This window comes from Podarcis melisellensis, assembly GCF_964234715.1.
Source record: "Podarcis melisellensis genome assembly, chromosome: 6".
In the NCBI taxonomy this organism is placed as follows: domain Eukaryota; kingdom Metazoa; phylum Chordata; class Lepidosauria; order Squamata; family Lacertidae; genus Podarcis; species Podarcis melisellensis.
Window position 1 is genome coordinate 34382011 of NC_138538.1, and position 21908 is coordinate 34403918.

The following is a 21908-nucleotide window of genomic DNA, read 5'->3' on the forward strand; positions in this document are numbered from 1 at the left end:
ACACTGCCCCCCCCAAAAAAACAGATTAATGCTGCTACCATTCTGGAAATTGCTATGGGGAGAAATGTTTTTTTTTTTCGGGGGGTGGGGGGTAACTGTTACAATGAAACATTTCTTGCAGGCTGTGAAATTTTGCTCTTGCTTTCCCTAACCAATAGGTCAATGCCTATCAGCAAGGAGCTGGTTACCAGTGGCTGGGAAATACTGTTACTATTGGCTTAGCTTTCCTTCCATTCCTCTATCGACTCTTCCACTCCAAAACCCTGGAGCAGTTATGGTCCCTTTCTTTAAAAGAACTTTTATATATCTTTTGCGGGGCTCCCACCATCCCTCCGGTCGTCGCCCTTTCAGCAATCATCTTCCTTGAGCGCCTGTGCCTCACCTGGATGTTTTTCTTCATGATGTGTGTTGCCGAGAGAACATACAAACAGGTTGGTCTGAACAATCAAGCCTTGGGGCAACTAGTAGGCCAGAAATGCCATGGCAGTGAAATGGTTGCCACTGAAAGCACCAGCCTAATAATAATAATAATAATAATAATAATATTTATACCCCGCCCATCTGGCTGGGTTTCCCCAGCCACTCTGGGCTGCTTCCAACAAAATATTAAAATACAATAGTCTGTTAAACATTAAAAGCTTCCCTAAACAGGGCTGCCTTCAGATGTCTTCTAAAAGTCTGGTAGTTGTTTTTCTCTTTGACATCTGGTGGGAGGGTGTTCCACAGGGCGGGTGCCACTACCGTGAAGGCCCTCTGCTTGGTCCCCTGTAACTTGGCTTCTCACAGCGAGGGAACCGCCAAAAGGCCCTCGGCGCTGGACCTCAGTATCTGGACAGAACGATGGGGGTGGAGGTATACTGGACCGAGGCTGTTTAGAGCTTTAGCACCAACACTTTGAATTGTGCTCAGAAACGTACTGGGAGCCAATGTAGGTCTTTCAAGACAGGTGTTATGTGGTCTCGGCAGCCGCTCCCAGTCACCAGTCTAGCTGCCGGTTTCCGGGTCACCTTCAAAAGTAGCCCCACATAGAGCGAATTGCAGTAGTCCAAGCGAGAGATAACTAGAGCATGCACCACTCTGGCAAGACAGTCCGGGGGCAAATAGAGTCTCAGCCTGTGTACCAGATGGAGCTGATAAACAGCTGCCCTGGACACAGAATTGACCTCCACCTCCATGGACAGCTGTGAGTCCAAAATGACTCCCAGGCTGCACACCTGGTCCTTCAGGGGCACAGTTACTCCATTCAGGACCAGGGAGTCCCCCACACCCACCCAGCCCCTGTCCACCAAAAACAATACTTCTGTCTTGTCAGAATTCAACCTCAATCTGTTAGCCACCATCCATCCTCCAACCGCCTCCAGACACTCAGGACCTTCACCGCCTTCACTGGTTCTGATTTGAAAGAGAGGTAGAGCTGGGCGTCATCCGCATACTGATGAACACCCAGCCCAAGCCCCCTGATGATCTCTAGGTATAGGAGAGGACAGAACCCTGAGGCACCCCACAAGTGAGAGCCCAGGGGTCTGAACACTCATCCCCCCCACCACTTTCTGAACATGGCCCAGGAGGAAGGAGTGGAACCACTGTATAACAGTGCCCTCAGCTCCCAGCCCCTCTAGACGGTCCAGAAGGATGTTATGGTCGATGGTCTCCTTCACTTCCTTTCTCCCAGATAGCCTCTAGTATCACAAAATGAGTGTGATGTTACCAGGTTGCATCTTTCCCCTCTGCATGCAAGTGGCAGCTTGTGGAAAGAGTCTAAATGGATTATGTTTTCCTCCTCATTTGACACCTTGCAGTAATGTGTTTCCTAATCTGGAGAAATGTTATTGAAGGTTTCCTTAGCATATTGTTTATTAACCTGACTGCAGTAATGGTAAGAGGAGGATGTGGTTGTGAGTCCCAAGTGACAGCAAAGTGCAGTTTGTCATGACAGAAACTTACTTTTCTTTTACAGCGGTTTTTGTTTGCAAAACTTTTTAGCCATATCACTTCTGCTCGGAAAGCCAGGAAGTATGAAATCCCTCACTTTAGACTCAAGAAAGTTGAAAACATTAAGATCTGGCTATCACTCCGGTCCTACCTAAAGGTATGTCTAAAAGCATTGGCATCTCAGCCTAAACAGAAGATTCCAATTGCTACTGTATGTTTTCAAAGGAGTGAGACTAGCCCTGCCTCTTTTGTACAAAAACTATGAAAGAGCCTGCTGCCTAGGACTGTGCGGCTGTTTTCAAGTGAGTGCTTGTTCCACCAAGCACTGAGTGAGACCAGCCCCATCTCCCTTGTGGCAAAATCTAAGAAAGGACCTGCCACAAGGGATTGCATGCTGCACTTGGTGAAGAGGTCTCTTCCCGGAGAGAAGGCATCAGCTGGCAATGGGCTGGTGCTTAGCAGCAATTTTTGATAGCTTTGAATCATGAGTCAGTTTTGAACTGCATTGTTTGCTGAGTTGTTTATATGCTATTGTGTTTTTATGATTATGTTGATAGAAAATGTATGCCATTTTCTCAACAATTTTGAGCTCAAAGCAGCTCACAATAACAATAGCACTAAAATTAGCAAATACTGAATCAAATTGAACTGTTTCTGTTCTCTTTCTTGCACACTTTCCTGCTTTTATAATTCAATTTTTTTTGTGTGTGTGGCAGAGGCGAGGCCCACAGCGATCTGTCGACGTGGTTGTATCTTCCATCTTCTTATTGGCTCTTTCCATTGCTTTCATTTGCTGTGCACAGGTAAGATCTCAATAATTATTTGAAGATACAATGCTGATAATCAAATTTATATATCAATGCAGTACTAATACAAGCATCTGAATTTGGGTGTATGATGCAATGTGAGGAGTGTTCCACCTCAAAGGGAAAAGTTTGAAAATTTTCTATTTAAAGAACTTGAACTAAAAAGCTGGACCTGAATTTACTTGTTTCTTCCTCCTTTTCAAACATTTTTTCAAACATCACTTTAAAAAATTGTAATCCAATGGGCAGGAGTCCCCGCCCCCCCAGTGATGTGTTAGCTGTTCCAGAGGAGTTCTTTGACTGAATAACAGGATAAAAACAATTCTCTTTTTTTTAAAAAAAGTAGGTTTATAGCTAAATTTCCTTTTTGATTTGGTACATTTCCTCTCCACAGAGGAGAGACCTTTATAGAGCAGGCATGGGGAATCTCTGGCCTCTGTGCCTAATTAGGCCCAACACACATCTTGTTAGCCCAAGAGGCAGTTTTCCCCAGACCACGGCCACTTGTTCCACCCTGAAAGTTTATGTGATGTCAGGTGAGTGACAGGTGGAGACACAGTTGCCCGTGAACAAGTAAGAGCCTTGCCACCCGACCCTACTCAACTCACCATTCCCCTCCCCCCTCTTTTCTTCCTAACCTAACACTGTATGTAACACTAATGTCTCACAAAAAATAAAACAGATCTGTAGAAAACGCTTCTTGAAAAAAGAGACAATGCACGTTTTTTTCGTAAACTAAGAAATCTTTAATAAAAAATACATTTTAAAAAACACAAGTGGGAACCTTAAAGTGGCAATGCACTAGTGGTGACACCAAGCCTTCGTTACCAATGTACTACCAGTCAGCTAGGATTGCTTATGCTAATAACTTCCCCATGGCGGAACTCCATAGTACAGCTCATCCTAGCAGAAAACAGAGGTTGAAGTCAGTGTCTATCAGCTCCCTGGGAACTCTTAGTCAGCTGATCCTTCCAGGGGCTTGCAAAGAGCAGACCAGGGCTCTTTGGAAGCTCCTTTCACCTTGCAAAGTGCCCTGTTTGGTGCTTTGAAGAGCCCATAATCAGCTGATTGGTGCTTCAACTATGCAGGGTTTTTTGTATACTCCCATCACCTTACATGTGAGGTGGTGGCTTCACCCAGGCTTAGGGGAGTTAAGGATCTGGCCTTCTAGCCTCATCCAGTTCTCCACCTCTGTTATAGTGGCTGCTTTACATGCACTGGAGAAGCACCCAGCTGTTCTTTTATATAATGCAAGCTGTTCTAAATGACACTATAGAGAAGGTAGCATCTAAACTCAGTTACAATAATTTCAGCTTTTTGCTTCCTTTAATAATCTATTTCATAACTGACAAGATATCCCAATACAACTGAACACTGAACTCAAGTGACCAAGCATGGTTTAAAGCACCAAGTTTGTTCAGCTAGCAACTTAAGTCTTTGGTGCGGACACTTGCCACTCTGTCAGCTTTTTCTCTTCCCATAGTTTAGGTTCCTTGCTAGACTGGAGACAGTCATCTGTTGCAAGATACAAACTCACAGGGGCATAATTCTGCCCTTGCTAAGCCCTCCGCTGTGACATGATTAATTCAACTGAGAAATAGGACAGGGAAGATGCTATAGAAGCTAATGGGGCAGGTAGGAGGAGTTATTTACATTTTCCTCACCTGCTAATTCTTTCCTTGCATTTCTGTTACTTTAGGAAACATGTTCAAGATTATTTTTTGCTTTTGTGTGAATGATAGTGGTGTTCTTGCTGTGCAGGCTCTTTAAGTGCCCTACAATTTTTTCCCTAAAGATAATCAGAGAAATATTTAAACAGGTAGACAATAGCATTGTGAGATGAAATAAACGAAGTCCCCATTTTGTGCTGTAGCAGCTGTTACAGCTAGTAAAGGGCAGTTTGCTGATTTTGTTGTGTTTTTCCCCCACAGGTTTTAAAAGGTCACAAGACATTCTTGAATGCTGCTTACAACTGGGAATTCCTAATCTGGGAAACAGCCCTGCTTCTCTTCTTGTTGCGTTTGGCATCCCTGGGCTCTGAGACCAACAAGAAATATAGTAATATTTCAATTCTACTCACTGAGCAGGTATTTTGCCTAACATGTACCCTTCTTGTGATAATAGGCTATCAAATACATAAACTAAAATTGATAACCTGGGGTCTGTTCACTAGAAATTATTTGCCACTTTCAGTTTGCCATTCATGCCTGTAAATTGTTAGAATTCCTGATCCATGATTGCAGTCATGGGATTTTTGTCTATCACATGACAGTGTATGTTTTGACTCCGCAGAGTGGGAAGCGACGAAGACAGTATGTTTGTGTTACTGTGTTCCGTGAAGTGGGACTATTGTCCTTTGTTCTTTTTCTCTTTGCTGTCTGATGCTAGAGAGAGAGGGAGCCATGTTGCAATGCTCCATGTGTGTTTATATGTAAATAAAGTAGATTAGCCAAAATGCTGAGGTCTGTCACGCAAGGTTTGCACAGTTCACAAGTTAGTCTGTTACTTACCAACTTAAATCTAGATAAAATGAATTTATTAGTTTTGAAGAACAAGCTGGTTTTCAAGCCAGGTGCTTGAAGATACTGGGGTCATTTTGTTAATAGCTACAAAGTGCAACACTTGCACATTTAAAATGTAACAAAATTTCAGTGTTTAATTTTCATCTTTCAGACCCAGTGCATGGTCTGAAGGCTCATGAGGCTACTGCCTTGCTGAAGCTAAGCAGGTCTGGGTCTTGTCAGTGCCAGGATGGGCGAGTACCTAGGGTACCAGATGTATGCTGCCTTTAGTTCTATAACAAAAAGCAGGATATAAATGATGCTGTATCCAATTCCTTGTATTCCTGCCCCACTACTTTTCCTCCTACATGGACTCTTAAAACATACCCTTCATGAAGCACCTGTCTATGCAGCCAGAATTTGTTTAGACATCTGTCTTCTAAGCCTATCATCTCCCTTTCTCTGAGGTACCCATGTTTCCGGTAGAGAGACTAGCTTGTCTCTCATTTTGGTGCTAGGGCATATTGTAATTTGCTGACCCTCCTTTGGTATGCAGGCAAATGATTGATTTTTTTTTGGGGGGGGGTAACTTCAAGCATTTTGTGGACTGCATCTAGGTGTATTTTAAAGCTCCTTGTGGGGGCCTGTGTTTCTGCTGCTTTACTTATGAATTGATGAAAAGCACCATGCTAATAAAAGGGCAAGTATTAAGTTACTTCAGTTAATAGTGCCTAAGGCTAAGGATGGATGAAGAAATGTTGCTTATGCTGAGCATGCCTCCTATCCCTCCTATCCCTATAGGTGAAGGACAGACTTGGATCAATAAAAGATGTGAACTGTTCTTTTTTTAAATCTGTTGCAGATAAACTTATATCTTAAGATGGAGAAGAAGCCAAACAAGAAAGAACAGCTCACACTGGTGAACAATGTCTTAAAACTTTCTACCAAACTCCTGAAGGTGAGCAGTTCAGAACTATGTAACTCTTTGCCTATTTAATACTTGATAAAATGATGTTTGACCATTTGAAGGTTTTTTTGTGGTGCCCATTGGGGAAGGGGCAGAGCACATGCTTTGCATGAATGTCTCGGGTTCAGTGCTTGGCATTTCTAGGTAGGGATGGGAAATGTTGCTGTCTGAAACCCTGAAGGGTCAGTGTGGACAGTACTCACCTAGATGGTCCACAGCGTAAAGCAACTGTCTATGTTCCTAAGCAAGACTAGCCCGTTAACTTTCCTTTTCTGATGGCAGGAGTTAGATACTCCATTTAGACTGTATGGCCTGACAATGAATCCCTTAATCTACAACATTACTCGTGTGGTGATCCTGTCTGCAGTCTCTGGTGTTATAAGTGATCTACTGGGATTCAACATTAGAGTAAGTATTGATGTGTCTGCATGCAGATTGGCTAGTTCAGTTTGGTGTTTTTCTGTACTCAAGTTCATACACTGAAGTACAGCCTTCCCTTCCTATGGGCTTGGTGATGCTGCAACAGATACTGTTACCAATGAAACCAGCAATTGGGCGTCACGATTCTGGACCTTCAGTTTGAAACCAAACCAAACCAAATCAGAGAAGGTTGCTCAGTTTAAATCATTGGTTTCTGTTTCTTCATGTGTGTAGCCTGCAAATGAACAGTGATCTGACAGTTGTTTGTATATGCTTTAAAAGGCTTATTTTTGAACTATGAAACTACGGTTTTTTAGATTGATTTTTAAAAATTCAATTGTTAAGCTACTCTCCTGATATAATGCCTACTTAACTTTTTAGTTGTGGAAAATCAAACCGTGACTTGAAGAAGAAAGAAGGTTGGGCCCTTGTCCAGTGCCACAAGAGTTATCAGCAGTCCTGCATGGGCTTGGAATGGCATTTGAAGGTGCTTCTCTCATTTTAGTAGTCGTCACATCTTATGTTTTTCATACATTCTGTCCAGACCAGAATAAATTAATTTTATTCACAGTGAGGCCATGGCTTGAAGAAATGGTTAAATAAACCTTAGTAAACGGGCTTCTTAGAATACAGTTATCTGACAAGCCTGCAGCTCCCATGGAGTGCAGTAGTATGAAATCATACAACAGATATTTGTTGCATAAACAAAACCACTGCATCAAGCCAGTCATTTTCCGACCTGAAAAGGCTTGCTGTTAAGTCACCTGTAAGGGGAACAGAACTTAATGCATACTACGAACATGTTAAGGGACATGTTTTTAAAATGAGGCTGAGCATGGTGCTATGTTCTAAGTCCAGAGAGGTGCTTGTTTTTGGCAGAATCACCTCCTTTTGGTAGCTTGCTCTTGACCTACTTTAAAGTGCCTCCAATAAAATTTTCTTGAATGGCACTAGACTTAGCAGCAGAAGCTGCTGGAGGCCTTGCCTACTGATGTTGATTTATAAGAGAAGGAAATTATATACTCAACTTGTGGTGATGGATTTTTATCTCCAGGCATGCAGCGGTTGCTTAGGAACACACAAACAGCTCCAGAAGGTGGTTTACAGTAGGCCTGCCACACACACCAGGAGAGATGATAGTTTTTATATGATTAGCATTCTTCAAATAACTCATTATGTGAACTCAGACTGATCTGAACAAGCAAAGCAATCTCTCCATGAGAGAATACAGCAATGTTTAGATGCTTCCAGAGAGAGCAGATATTCTACAGTATTTAAGAGGCAATTAGAACCAAATTTCTGCTGGGATAGATTACAACACCCATTGCTGGCATTTAGCTGCACGGAAAGTGGGTTGGACCTGAAAATTTTCCCACTGCAGGGAGCTATTGATTAAAGAACTTTACACACAATCCTTCCCAAGTAGGGTAAGTATTAGGGCTGTGGACAGCTTCACACAAGAAAATTTTCTATAGCTGTACTGATTTTCACATATGGTATACATATGGTTTACCATACATAAATATTTAGAACCTACATGGCAGCTTCTGAATGTACATGCAGCAAACCCATATTTCTATGTTTTTCTATATGTGATACTATATTTTTATTCCTGAATCCACATGGAACTATGTGAAGTAACTCTAAAAGGGCTTACCAAATTATCACTGAGTGGTTGGTTGCTGTCACTAGTATCTATGGAATAGTTGAGTATTTTTAAAATCAGCACTGCCTGTAGCATCTTAAGCAAGATATACTTTGTATATGATACTGTTTATACAAACAGCTTTGTACGAACTGTTTATTGTCATACAATATTCTTCAAGTCCAACTAAATGTTAGTAATCTGGATGAATAAAACAAGTAATGTAAACATTGAAGTTTTGCTATGTTCTTTTCTGATGACAACCACTGTGTTTACAGGTAAAAGGGCCATTTGTGAGAGATGAGTTGGCTGCAGGTGGAAGGATAATTTTACATTGTGCTACAGCTGTGAGAAAAGTAAAATTAAACCTTTGAGATGTTTCTACACAAGCAGAAGCATGAACAATGCTCTTGAGCCTATGTATTTTAGAATTTTTGAACTTGTACCTTTCTGCTGTTCCTGATATTTTACATCCAATCTAGAGTCATAATGTAGCAGGTGGCTAACACAGTCTCTCTGCCCAATAGTTTTTTGTGGCCCTGCAATCCCTCCCAACCATTTCTCTAACTCTCTTAATTTGATTCTGCAATGCCAAACAATTTTGTGATCTCCAAAATTTCCCCCTTTTGAAAAATGGTCATGCCCACGTTTACAGTGTTAGCTGGGGCCAATGCAGCCCTTGGCCTGAAAAAAGTTATATACACTTGTTCTAATTCATAAAATACTGAAGAGGTGATATTTTCATAAAGTACAGTACTCCAGAAGCCATGAACTAGAGTCTCTTTTTAATGTATCTATATAAAAAATAATGAGCGATTTACAGGTCTCTTTCTAATCAGAACCTTAGAAGTATATATATAAAGGTGCTGTACAATATATAAACATTTACATCCAGTACAACCATAGGTTTCTCAACATTCCAAGGCCACATTGCTAAAGTCATTTTATGCAGTTAAGTACAGATACAAAGTCTCTGGGTAGAAGGGCTCACATCAAACAGAGGACAACAAATTAGGTCACGCCATTAAAGGTTAAATTGCATATGGATAATGATTACTTGCTGAATAATGGAGGGGGGAACCATTTTAGTTTTACTAAGTCATCTGGATATTTCTGCAGTTTTCATTCAACACTATTCTGTGACAGAGTATAAGAATCTTGAAGGGATGTTTCATGATGTTTGTCAAGGTATTTAAACTACATAGGCTAACTCAAGTATTAAATATTTTCACAGTAATTTTCTACAATATTTGCACATACGTCCTACAGCAACTTGAGTTCTTAAATGAGAGAACAAAAGACACTTCAAAAAACAATTTTCTTAATATTAAGAGTTTAACCAGCTGTCTTTTAAAAAACAATTTGCTCAAGAACTGGTTTGTCTTGGTAGCATCACACCACAGAAATGCTTAGGAAAACCAAGTCCAAAGAATATAGGGCTTTTAAAAACCTCCTGTTCAAAACAGGAATTCATTTGAGCCACATTAAACTTTTAAAAAACTCAGGGAAATTAATAAGCAACACAGATATTGTTGGGATGGGAAAACACCATTTAAAAATAAAAAGCACAAACCCATGTGGAACTGTAAGATACTGTAAATTCACAGCCAACATACATACACCTTGCACAAATTTTTAAAAAGGTGAACAGATGTTCTAACGTAACTTAAATGTGCATCATCACGCCAGTATATGTTTCTGGGTGCCACATGAGCAAATCCATCATGAAAGTGCAGGACTATTGCACAATAGACAACCTTGCACCTTTCAATTTCCCATTCTGGCCAATGCCATCAGGCATCCTATTGAGGCTCTGATTACAGGTGCGTTTATGCTTTCAACTTTTCCTTCTCAAGCATTTTCACTGTCATTGCAATGGTCAGCTTGAGAGGTGGTGGTGAGGAAAGGGCTAATCAACAGCTTTCTAGAGACCTAGTGCTTTTAAATGGGCAATTGGATGTCACTTAATGTCAGTTGCTTCTGATCAAGCTAGCAGGATAAGCACAGCAACCACACGGATAGTTATACAAAACCAGTAACAATAGCACCAAGCAAGTACACCTCTTGAAGTAGTATTCTAGGCTTCAGTGAAATCATATCTCACACAGACAGCATCTAAGGAATTTCATTCTTCAACAATCAAAGTCCATTTCAAGAGTTCATAGGATTACCACTATCCTAGATATCTTCACCAATCTATTCCCCATCACACTCAAAGCCTTCAGACCCAGCAGGGCAAGGTGAAAAGGGTATGTCAGCAATCGAGTTGAATGCAAAGCAATAATCTTCTGAAAGTGACATCTCTAAAGCCCTCAGTGGCAAGCCTGTAGTTACTACGACACAATGCCAACTTCAGCTGTTCTCCAGAATAAGGCTGAGCAGTCTCATGCAAAAGTGAAAATCGAACAGAAATGGTAAAACCTTGAGCAGATAGATGGGCTCTATACAGATAAATATTTCCAAACAGCAATGGGAATGACTTTTCTCTTATTCCTACTTGCTCAGGGGAAGTGCCACAGTAACAGTAGTTACTGCACATGCAAAGAACTACACATGCAAAGGAAGTGGAGAAGCGTGTCTCATTCAGTTCAACAAAGCAGTAAAACTGACTGCCAGACTGTCTAAAGTAGAATGCAACTGATAAAAAGAAAGGGTTAATATGTCAGCAAAACAGAAATGCCACCATTAGATTTTTTTTAAAAAAATGCTTGGACTTTACTGTGCAAGAAAAATAGTACTGTGCATTTTTTTTTCTTTAGTAGATAGGGATTTCACAAAATAGAGGGGAGAGGAAGGGAGAAGAATGTTAGCAGTAGTAGAGATCTTAAAAGACAATATTAACAATGTGTCCTTAATTTGCAGACATCCATTTCCCACAGTGCTGCTATGCTGGAAAGAACTTGTTTTGTCCCATCTCAAACACACACACACTCCCGCGCAAAAAGCAAAACAAGCTCAAAACACTAAAGAGCTTGCAGAACTTATTAACCAGACATTGCATTAAGACATTCCCAAAACGAACACACACATAAACACACAGGCAATGAAAGTTCCATTACAAAACATTCTGCATGTTTGAGAAATCATCACTTATACATTGTAACTAACAGAACAGGTAAAAAAAGGACTGGAAGAGAAACTAATGGATGAAGGAAAGAAAATAAGCTTGAGAAGAAAGGGGAAAGAATAAAATATAAAATAGAGAACAAGACTTGAAAGCTGGAAGAAAGAAGTCTAATACAATTAAACAGCCTACTGGAAGAAGAAGCTCCCTGACAAAATGTGGAAATCTTTGATTTAGGGTAACATAAGGGGCATGGATCAAACTCTCTGCTGAGATGGATCTAACTCACAAAAGCTCATTCAGAGGCTGCCAAATCCATTGCTAGAATGATGTAAAATTCAAAGTCTCCATTCTTGCAGCTTGCCATCTCCTTAAATCCCATCACAATTAACTACGTGTCTGAGGTGCAAATGTGCTCCACTGTTAACATTCCTCACTATCATATTTACACTCACGCAGAAGTAAGAGAGGTACGCAAAAAAATGGAAAACAAAGTGAGGTCTTCTAGTAATAGCGATAAGCAAGGACGATTCTTGAGAATTTGACTTTGGCGGATCGGTTTACTCTGCTGTGTTTTAAGATCTTGAATTTTGAGCCAAGGCAGGAAATATTCAAGTGTTTAGACAGCATTAAGCAAAAAAACAAACAACAGATGGGAGATGCTGACAAACAGCATGGCAGTAAGCTTGAAAGCATATGCACACTCTGCATGTTTAATAACTAATGTTAAAAGTGCTTGTTAAAAAATAATAATCAGGACATAATTTCGTGGCAATCCTGAAGCCACTTACTTCAATATAATCACGCTGAAATTAAGAGAACTGTTGTCATTTTTAAACTACTCAGCTTTCAGATTTAAATTTGTATCATATATTTTAAAGTTGGAATGGGCAACTCAAACAAGGTAGTGAAGAGAGCAAATGACAAAAAAGTACATATAAAGGGGCACTGTCCTGTTTAAAGTTATTATGCTGGTATTGACAGGTTTGAGGAGGGTGGAAGAGAGCTTTGTGAAAAAAGGCATTTGGGGCATGTTTGCTCCCTGACTCCAGAGAGCCAAGAAAACCAAGCACATCTAACTTCTTGCCTGAGCAGCGAGAACTCAGAAATATTCCCTATGTAAACATGCAGCATGCTTGAGTAAATACTCATTTTAAAACTTTTTTCCCCTTTTCTGTGGCAGTGGAAAATGCAGAAGATTCAACAGGATACAGTAGATAACTTGGCACAAGAACAAGAGTAGTGAGTCATGATTACACTGATAATAGGCATTAAATAATTTTGTTCATTATCTCACAATACTATCAGAAAGCCTTAGCAGTGCAACATCAGGAGCAGCAGGACACCACCTTCAAAGGGACCAAAGGACAGCAGCTTTTGAAGAGTTTCATATATGCAATCCAAAAGGTCCTTCATGCAGCCTAATTTAACTTCCCATCAAATGTACTTTCTGTTCATCACAGTGTCTGAAAAAATGACAGTTTTGTGAAAAGAAAAACTGTTTTAAGTGGCCACATTAGAAACCTGATTAAAATATGTTCTAAAAAAGTTTGTCAGTCAAACCCGTTTGTCTGTCACACCTGTTGCTTTTGTGACTCTGCTTGCACTTGGTACCTTCCAAGGTCCAGGAGTTATAGCTTTCTTCACAGGAGATCTGCTCTCACTTTTGAAAATTCCATCCTCTTTGGTTTTATCAGCTGACTCCAAGTCATTGTCTCTGTATTTGTTCAGGACAACAGGCTCTTCTGCTTCAAGCCTAGTGTTGTTATCTCCAGAAAGTACTGAATCATCAGGAAGGCCTGCCATTTTTAATTGGTTGGAGCTTTTGATTTTTTCATCTTCCAGTGTTTTCTTTCTAAGTTGATTAGCCTCAGAAAGTGGAAGAGACTGCTCCTCTTTGTTGTAATGTGCTGTCTCTGAAGGGCATTTCTCATCCTTCTCAGATATGTTTTGCTTTGTGACTTTTATGCCTTCTAATTTCACTTTTTCTATTGGTAGCACAGTTGTGTGCTTTTCACAAACAGGTGTTCCACTTTTAAATTCTGTTAATCTTTGCTCTGTGTTCAGATTATCTCTGCTTCTTTCTTTCTTTGGATATTTCTGGGGACTGGCAGATCTGCCTCTCTTTTCCTTGACAGGGACTTTCCCAATATCTGCACACTCAGTGGTTCCTGGGTGCTTGTTTTCACGTCTTTTGGGACTTTCTGGCAGGTCTAAGCAACCCTTGGTGGTTTTTTTAGGTTCACCCATTCGAGGGCTGTTGCATGGTGCTTGATTATGGCCTTTGGAAGTACTATTGCTCAACTTTTTTGGGCTGGCTGATCTGCCTCTGCTGGTTGCATTGCCCACTGCCAACTGTGCAGTACTGTGTACCACCTTATCACCTGGACTGGAGGGGTGGTCCCGTTTGTTCACATTCTTTTGTGCAGAAGTTGCATTCTTAATCTCCAAGTGGTTTTCCATTAAAGTGCTTTTCTTTTCAGGCACAGTTTTCTTCAGTTCTTCCAGTTTCTCAGGCGTCTGGACTTTCACTAAAGCTTCTTCTGGTCCTGGCAAATGAGATGCTTCAGATGTGGAAGCAGAATGTGAAGATGAGGGAAGTGGTGTCTGTTCACCGTGTGTTACACTTGAGGACGTTGGATTCAAACTATCCAGATCACCTGCATCGAAACAAGGACAAATATGCCGCTAAGCAATAAGGATGTTTTTTTGACATTTAAAGCCCTTCCAGTTTTAAGCTATGTAAAAACACAACAACTCTTACAATGAAAAACCAACTTATGTCTCTATATGGCAAGACAACAAATTAGGTTTTACAGACTGCAGGTCATGTATTCTTTTGCTAATAACTGTATTTAACAAGTGCTGCATATCCCCCATATGTGCACATCCTTCCCTGCTTTGCAAACCTGATTTCTGTGCATGCTCAACTCTTCCACTACAACAACAAAAAACTGCAATCTACATTAACTCACTTTCCTGTTAACCACAACATTGCATGATAATTAAAACACAGGGTCTAGGGAAGTGTATGCATGGGGTTTGCAGAATGGGCTGGAGAGAGAATAAATGAAAGGGACACAAATCTTCAAAATCGTGCTGAGTATGTAGGGCACATTTAATTCAATGTAGCTTATAACAATATTCATAAGCCACCAATTCAAAAAATAATAATAATAATTCATGGTGGTATACAATAAAACCATGAAATCACAAAATACACAATTTTAATAAAAGAAACAAAATGTCCAATACAGCTTGATTTCAGCCTTTCTCAGAGGCAAATACTATAAATGAGTAGAGAACTTCAACAAAGCATGATGCCTTTAACCAGTTATAGTCCTTGACCCCAGGGAAAGTTGAAACTGAAATGTGCTGAGTATTTCACATCTTTCTTTAGAGTACCCCACATACCTTTGCACTGTTTTGAGGCTTTACCTCTTTTTGTTTGTTTGTGTTTTCATGCTGCCCTCTGCTGTTTTTCTCAAGAAAGAGTAACCACCATAGTGCATGTTACATAGAACAGTTGGGAAAAATCACTGATTTGGAGGATGTGCTAGGAAGGACAATGATCTCTGCTGACACATGGAAAGGCTTTGGGATTTATTTAGCTGGTAAGACTTGTGAAATGCAGGACTCCTAAAACTTATTCTTCTGCATCAGTGATAGACTACACTTAAGCAATACATGCCAAAAGAAAACTGAAAACAAGGAGAGCGAAAAACTACCGTTTGAAGCAAATAAAAAGAGGTCAATCACAAGACATGCAGATTTACCAAGTCTTTAAGGAAAGACCAAGAAAAGCACTGAAAGCTTTAATGCTGCTCAGGTTTCACGTAGGAGCACAAACTGGAAGGAGCCAAACCTGAGGGAGGAAGAGAAAAAGCCCAGGACTATATACCAAAATCACAGCACACAGCAAAAGACTTCATCAGAAATGTACGATTCACAAGCAGAGTGCAAGAGCTGGCATAGTGAGAATAAAAAGAATCACACTATTCCTTACTGTCCTGTGTTTGCAAGACCTGCTTGAGTACGCTTCACTAAGGAAGCCTGGTAGTCACAGTGTCTTAAATAAACAGACCCTCAGGTCTCTGTGGTCGCTCTTGTATGTGTGTCCTGAGAGAAAATGCTGAAAGATGCTGAAGTGTCCCTTCCCCCCTTAGCCACTTTCTCAAGTTCCCATGTCTGTTTAGAATGTTTGCACCCAAAAGGGATCACCTCAATTTTTTTAGGGTTATTCAGTTAAGGGGCGAAGTCTGTTGCAAACTGCTCCACTCTTGTGGAAAGTTACTTTCAGACTAATACAGCTCAATATAACCCGTTGATTGATGTCGCTTTCAGAGACTATTTGGCACAAATTCCTGTAAAGAAATGAAACAAAGGGGTCCACTCATGGGAAAATAGACTGATCTCACAAGATCCTCTGGGAGCTGAGACTTCTGTGTCTTTTATCAGTCCTTCCAAATATAGTCCCCAACATGTTTCTTTTTCTCTAGTGCTGCCTTCCCTAACCAGGTAAAGTCCAGAGCTTGTAAGACTACAGCTTTCACGATCCCTGACTACTAGGCTATACTGAAGGGGTGCTGACAGTTGTAGACCATCTGGAAGGCACCACATTGGCTACCCTTGCTCTAGTGCATTTGAACATTATTTACCTTTGACTGGGGGAATTTAATGCCTCTACATTATTCAAGTCAATTCCCTCTCTCTGTGTGTCTGCCTGTATCACCTCTGCAAAGACTTCAAGGACTGGTGGGTGTGGATGGCAAAGGACCTACATCACTGTTTCTCTTGGGGGATAGCTGAGGGTTGGGTGAGGAGGGAGAACAATGCCTGGGCCTTGGGGATATACCTCATTTTCCTCTAAGTGATACAGGAAGACAAGGAAGAAAAAGAGCACACAGTCAGCACAGAAGGAGCAGGAAATGGGGAAGATTATTTCTAGGCAACTAGCTGACTCTGGCAAACAAAGCTCTCATGAAACTCTGATCTGCCTTCAGGTATGAAAGCAGATATAGATGTAAGTCTGTTTGACCTTGTCTCTGGAGGAGATAGCAGAGTTAATGCTCTTCTAACACTGAAGAACAGCAGCATCTGCAACATACAGAACAGGCTAAGACAGTCACTCCCTCTCATTCATCAGATCCATAAACAGGACAGAAGTACCATATTACCATGATCTGGTATTAAGCCGGTTCCTGGTCGCAAAAGGAGGAGAACTTTATTTCCTCCAGACTGAATCAATTCAATGGCTCGGGTATGGGTGATTCCTTGGGTTGGTTCCCCATTGATCTCAACAATCTGGTCCCCAACCTGAGGAAAGAAAAGCATCCACATTAAACACAAAGGGCACATCAAATTCTTGCCTTATACGTAGAACCTGTTTAAGTAAATCCTGTTTTGTCGCATATTCAATTCAAAGTGGCTAACAATATTCATACTGTTATAAAATCTGCTGAACTCACAGCACCACCCATGAATAGCATCCCAATTATCACCTGGAATTCCAGGTACTGACTTGCCCTCTAGATAACTTCATAACAGCTTTACATTCTGTGAGCTGGCTCCTACATATGACTGCTGAAGGACAATGCTAAAGGCCAGCTGTGGAACTGGGGGCAGAGAGAGATGGAAGGGTTGTCATTGAGGTGTGAAATGCAACCCAAGAATTACAAAGTGTATATTGCAGTGTTGTTAACTGACCAGCAGATGCCACTGTTACATACAAGGTAACATGCAGGGCTGGATGGAGCCTGACACCTCAGGGAGTAAGGGAACAGGTTCCATTTAAGGTGGGGAAGCAGCATCGCATTCTAGTCGTTTGGAGCAGTTTCTTGCTTGAAAAATAGAAACAACTCGCAGTGCTATGAAAAACTCCCTCTAGATATTTACTGTGTGGTTGAAAAGACATTTTGAAGGAGAAAGAGTTCAGTGAGAACATTCATTTAGGCAAGAAGATCTACAGGAAAAAGCATGGGACAGCTCTTGAGGCTCCGATTTGTAACTGGTTTCAAGTTTTATTAGCTTATGTGTATTTTGTCCAATTACAGGCAAATTCATCACTCCCTTAGACTTCTGCAATAAAAAGTGTGGAAGCAACGCCTTAACAGCCATATACCACAAGCAGCACAGCTGCATCTAGGTTCCTAGAAACAAAATATACCGTGGGCCACAAGAAACATCCTTGCAGATATAATTTTATGGTTTGCAAATTGATTCTAAAATGAAAAGTGGTATACTGCAGTAATAAAATTTACATCATTAAATTCGTTTATAGCATACATCTCAGTGAACACTGTAGAGGCTTGAGAAAGAGTCTGTTCAAAACTGCAACCAGCAGGGAATAACTGTAAACAAAGTCTTCATTTTTCTCAGTGTTACCAGGTGACCAATGAGGTTACTCTGGGCAGATGGGCCTTATAAAAAATGGAAAGTATTTGTTTTATTTGTTTAGAAGTGTAAAGAAGAGAGTATGATCCAATGAATAGTGTGTTGGAGGTCCAGTGCCCTGGAGCTACTTTTAGAGGCTCCTGATGCACACCATTTGTTAAAAACAGTATGCCAATATGCTAAGCGGGACATATGCTTGGCAGTAGGAAAGAGGTTGAGACTCTTGAAAAAGCAGCACTGACAAAGTCATATAAGAGCTCACTCCCCTGCTCATCCTCCAAAATAATATATAGCAACCTCTGTCAACATTGCCCTTCTGCTTGTTAGGAATTCATGCATTTGATCCTATGCTTTTGACACCTACTTTGGCATTTGCCAACATAAGCTACTTATTATTTCATGATAATAGAGGTTATGTCTCCCTTTTCTACTGATTCACCATTAGGTATATTAGTGTCTGGGTGCAACTGTATAAATTCAAGATTAAAGTGGGGGGGAAGAAAGGTGGGAAACATGAATATGCGATTCAAGTTTGGGGCTCTAGTAAGGGACACTACTTGAGATGAAGCCCATAGCATATTTCTGGAAAAAAACAAGTACACCCTTAGAGCAGGGACGGTCAAAATGGTGGCCTCCAGATGCAGGTGGACTACAACTACCTGGCCAACAACTGGAGACTGCCACATTGGCTATCTTTGCTGAAGAGTCCCAGCAAATACTCTGGTAACTATTTGGGAGTTGATGCAAACAAGGTAGAGTGGCAATGACAATACTTACTCTGAATAATAATAATAATAATAATAATAATAATAATAATAATGCCTGAAACACCAAGCAAGGTCAGCCAATTTAGTCTTTAAGAATCTTAGGTGTTTAAGCCCACCCCCACCCCAAAAAAACACCTATTAGGTACTCACATGAATTCTCCCATCTTTAATGGCAGGGCCATCTTCAGCAAGCCGAAGAATAAACAACCCCATGTTATACTCCTTTCCTCCACGAAGGCTAAATCCAAAACCTCGAGGACCTCTCTCCAATTCTACAGGATAACATCCAGGGATCTGAGCAGAAAACATAGAGCAGACTTAGATCACATTGGAGAAAGACCTTCCTTACTATATTGTTAGAGAAAGCTTCAATTTCTTAAATTCAAAGGATGATCTAAGCAGAAATGAAGTTCATATATCAGGCAACGTACACACACCCACACCCACACCCACACCCACACACCCCTTCAGCAATGCACCCAGGAAGAGCTCAGGCACAAGCTTAAATTTCTTCACTCAGTGAGATCATGAATTTGGGGTCTCCTACTTCTGTTCTTTACTTCTCCATACAGTGAAGAAACTGGGGAAGAAAGTGAGCCTAAGACAGATCCTGATCTCTCAAGTACAAGCTCAAGGAGAAAAAGTTGACTCAGGCAGATCTTAACATAAGATTGCAAATGAAAAGTGGCTTTCCTAAAGATCATCCTGATTTTTATTTTGACTGAGAGCCAAGCCCCATATAGGGGCTGCTGCAAAGTGCTTACCCGACTTTGGTCTCCATGCTGCAGATGTAGCATTTAAAAGTGTTTTGCCCTGTATATTAGCTGATATGCATGCATATATTTGTGCCAGCATTAGCCATTGACAGGGATATGCAATATAGCTCAATGCTTATTTAGTCATATTGGGTGGAATCCAATGAAGTGCTAAGTGAACAGTCTGTCAGCACAAGGATTTCTGCTTGACAACGGAACGTTCTTTCCCTCTCCTCACCCCCATATCCCCTACGTATATTCTAGGGTTTCTCCTAATCCTCTGGTGCAGATTTAGTAATTCCTCAAGTAATTCTACATGTAGACTCTATTTACTTTAAAACTTACAAGGCCAACATAAGTTCCGAAAAAGGATTTCTTTAGCACCAAGGTCTAGGTCAGAAACTCTGCACAACTGTAATAGCTATGCCTCCCCCCCTTCTGTTACTTTTAGAAGTATGAGGATTTAGTGAGAAGATTATTATGAGTCCCTGGAAATACAACTATTCTAGCTTAACTAGTTACAGATAGGTAGCTGTGTTGGTCTGCCATAGTCAAAACAAAAAAAATCCTTCCAGTAGCACCTTAAAGACCAACTAAGTTAGTTCTTGGTATGAGCTTTCGTGTGCATGCACACTGTGTATCTGAAGAAGTGTGCATGCACACGAAAGCTCATACCAAGAACTAACTTAGTTGGTCTTTAAGGTGCTACTGGAAGGATTTTTTTTGTTCTAGCTTAACTAGTTAGGGATAAACTGAAGTTGCAGTGACATTTTAAGTTCTTTATCAAATTAGCCAAGGCTTCTATCACAGATGTAACCCAGCAAGCTTTATGTAAAGCATAGCACTCCATCCTTAAACAGACTACTAGATCTTCCAAAAATATCCCAATTTCCCACTTCATATTGATTCTAGGCACCTGAAGATTAAATGATTTAAAAAACCCTGCCAGTTTAAGACCAGAGTTCAGACTGTCTCATGCTGGCTCAAGAAATACAAAGCTGAGAAACGAAAATCTAAGGTTGGCAGTTTAACATAAATGATGCTGTGCAATGTCACAAATTGTGCTTTCTTACAACTTACTACCCGTGCACCCACACTTTTGCTTGTTTTTTCAGGCCCAAATCCTGATGTGGAGGATGGAGTGCCTAGGACCAGCAAACATGTCCCATGTTGTCCTAGTCCTGTATTGTCTTATGAAGCACCTGAGCCTTACTGTAATGCTAGAGGAATTCTTCTGCAAGTTGTGGTTTATTATTAAACACTACTTTTGTTAAATGTGGCGATGCATAGTTGTGGGATGCACAGCTGCAGGGTGGCTGTTCATATGTGTTTATGGTGCCCATGGCAGTTTGTCAGGTTTCCAAATGTGCCCCCAAACCTATGAAGATTGGTGAACTCTGGTACGGTCAGTGTATTGCGCTGCTACAGACATTGCACATGGCAGCCACCAGGTGGCTCCTGAATTCAGAACAATACATTCTATGGGGTCTGCTTCCAAATTAGCCCATCTCCACCCTCAAAACCACCAATGGAGTTCCTGCACTTTAAATATTCCAATCAACTATGTGGAATTACGTTCTGCACAAAATGTGGCTGCTGCCTCTTTAATTTCTAAGCTCCAATACAGTACATGAAGCACTTGACATTTATAAAGTTAGAGGTGATGGTAACAGAGAATAACAGAATCGTAGATTGGAAGGGACTCCGAGGTTAATCTAGTCCAACCCCTTGCAATGTAGGAATCTCAACTAAAGCATCCATGACAGATGACCATCCAACCTCTGCTTAAGAACCTTCAAGGAAGGAGAGTTCACAATCTACCAAGGGAGTCTGTTCCACTGTTGAACACTTCTGCCAAAAAGTTCTTGTTAGATTTGAACCAGTCCTTGGAGTTCAAAGCAAGGAGTTTCATGAATTTTGCTGCTTTTATAGCATTTGTAGAATATCCACTGCAGTGACTGTGACACAAAGTCTTACCTATCCCTATATTTGCTATGGGAAGTTTCGGCCTCAAACAATAGATACCAGTTTAACAGAGCTGTTGTCCAGAGAAGAGTTTATACCTGAGATAGTTTGCTCCCTGTGACAGATGAAACACCTTCCGATGACGAGAAGTGCTTGAAACTGTTGCATTGTTCTTTTCCAGTATCAGCTTCCATAGCACTCCTGAAATTAAAGGAAGCAGAGGGATGTTTGTTTATTTATATAAACTGGGGCAACCCAGTCAGATGGGCAGGGTTGATGTCATTATTATTACTACTACTACTACCACTACTACTTGTTGGTTTCTGTTTCCCTCACTGAGCAGCAGCTGGTAGTCATGGGACTATGTTTTCATTCCACAGTTCTGTTACTGTTGGATTCTCACGGGAAAGGGAGACTGGATGTGACGTTCACTGGTTTCCTGTTTCTTTGTTCTGTCGTTTCTTTGTTGGAGTTGCTCTCTGCTCTCACAGAGGCAAGATGTATGTTTGTATGCTCTCAGCATAGCTTAGAAATAATGCATAGCAATGTAGCACCATACCTGCTTCATCCTTTCATTTGCGGACTGGGATTAAACTCTGCTGGGCTCAAGGCAAGATGAGCCATATCAGCTCAAGGGCCGGAGCTGAATAAACTAACACTATTATTATTATTATTATTATTATTATTATTATT

The 21908-nt window shown here is 40.8% G+C and overlaps 2 protein-coding genes across 10 annotated transcripts in view; one reads left to right on the top strand and one right to left on the bottom strand.

Moving 5' to 3' along the window:
- Window positions 1-8506, top strand: part of PHTF1 (putative homeodomain transcription factor 1) — a 33322-nt gene extending 24816 nt beyond the window's left edge. For 3 of the 6 annotated variants that reach the window (XM_081916324.1, XM_081916325.1, XM_081916326.1), the window contains exons 13-18: window positions 159-431; window positions 1958-2089; window positions 2649-2735; window positions 4670-4825; window positions 6102-6197; window positions 6489-6979. In XM_081916324.1, coding sequence (XP_081772450.1) covers window positions 159-431; window positions 1958-2089; window positions 2649-2735; window positions 4670-4825; window positions 6102-6197; window positions 6489-6689 — 945 coding nt within the window. In that variant the 3' untranslated portion in view covers window positions 6690-6979. Of the gene's footprint in view, window positions 1-158; window positions 432-1957; window positions 2090-2648; window positions 2736-4669; window positions 4826-6101; window positions 6198-6488; window positions 6980-7007 lie in introns of those variants that run through there. The other 3 variants (XR_014169571.1, XM_081916327.1, XM_081916323.1) reach the window with 3 other exon arrangements.
- A 530-nt stretch (window positions 8507-9036) lies between these two features.
- The window catches only part of MAGI3 (membrane associated guanylate kinase, WW and PDZ domain containing 3), a 112790-nt gene continuing 99918 nt past the window's right edge, over window positions 9037-21908 (bottom strand). For 2 of the 4 annotated variants that reach the window (XM_081916276.1, XM_081916275.1), the window contains exons 18-22: window positions 21314-21416; window positions 18646-18789; window positions 16513-16651; window positions 15112-15200; window positions 13856-13995 (exon numbers count right to left, since the gene is read on the bottom strand). In XM_081916276.1, the coding sequence (XP_081772402.1) occupies window positions 15151-15200; window positions 16513-16651; window positions 18646-18789; window positions 21314-21416 (436 nt within the window). In that variant the 3' untranslated portion in view covers window positions 13856-13995; window positions 15112-15150. Of the gene's footprint in view, window positions 13996-15111; window positions 15201-16512; window positions 16652-18645; window positions 18790-21313; window positions 21417-21908 lie in introns of all 4 variants that reach the window. The other 2 variants (XM_081916274.1, XM_081916273.1) reach the window with 1 other exon arrangement.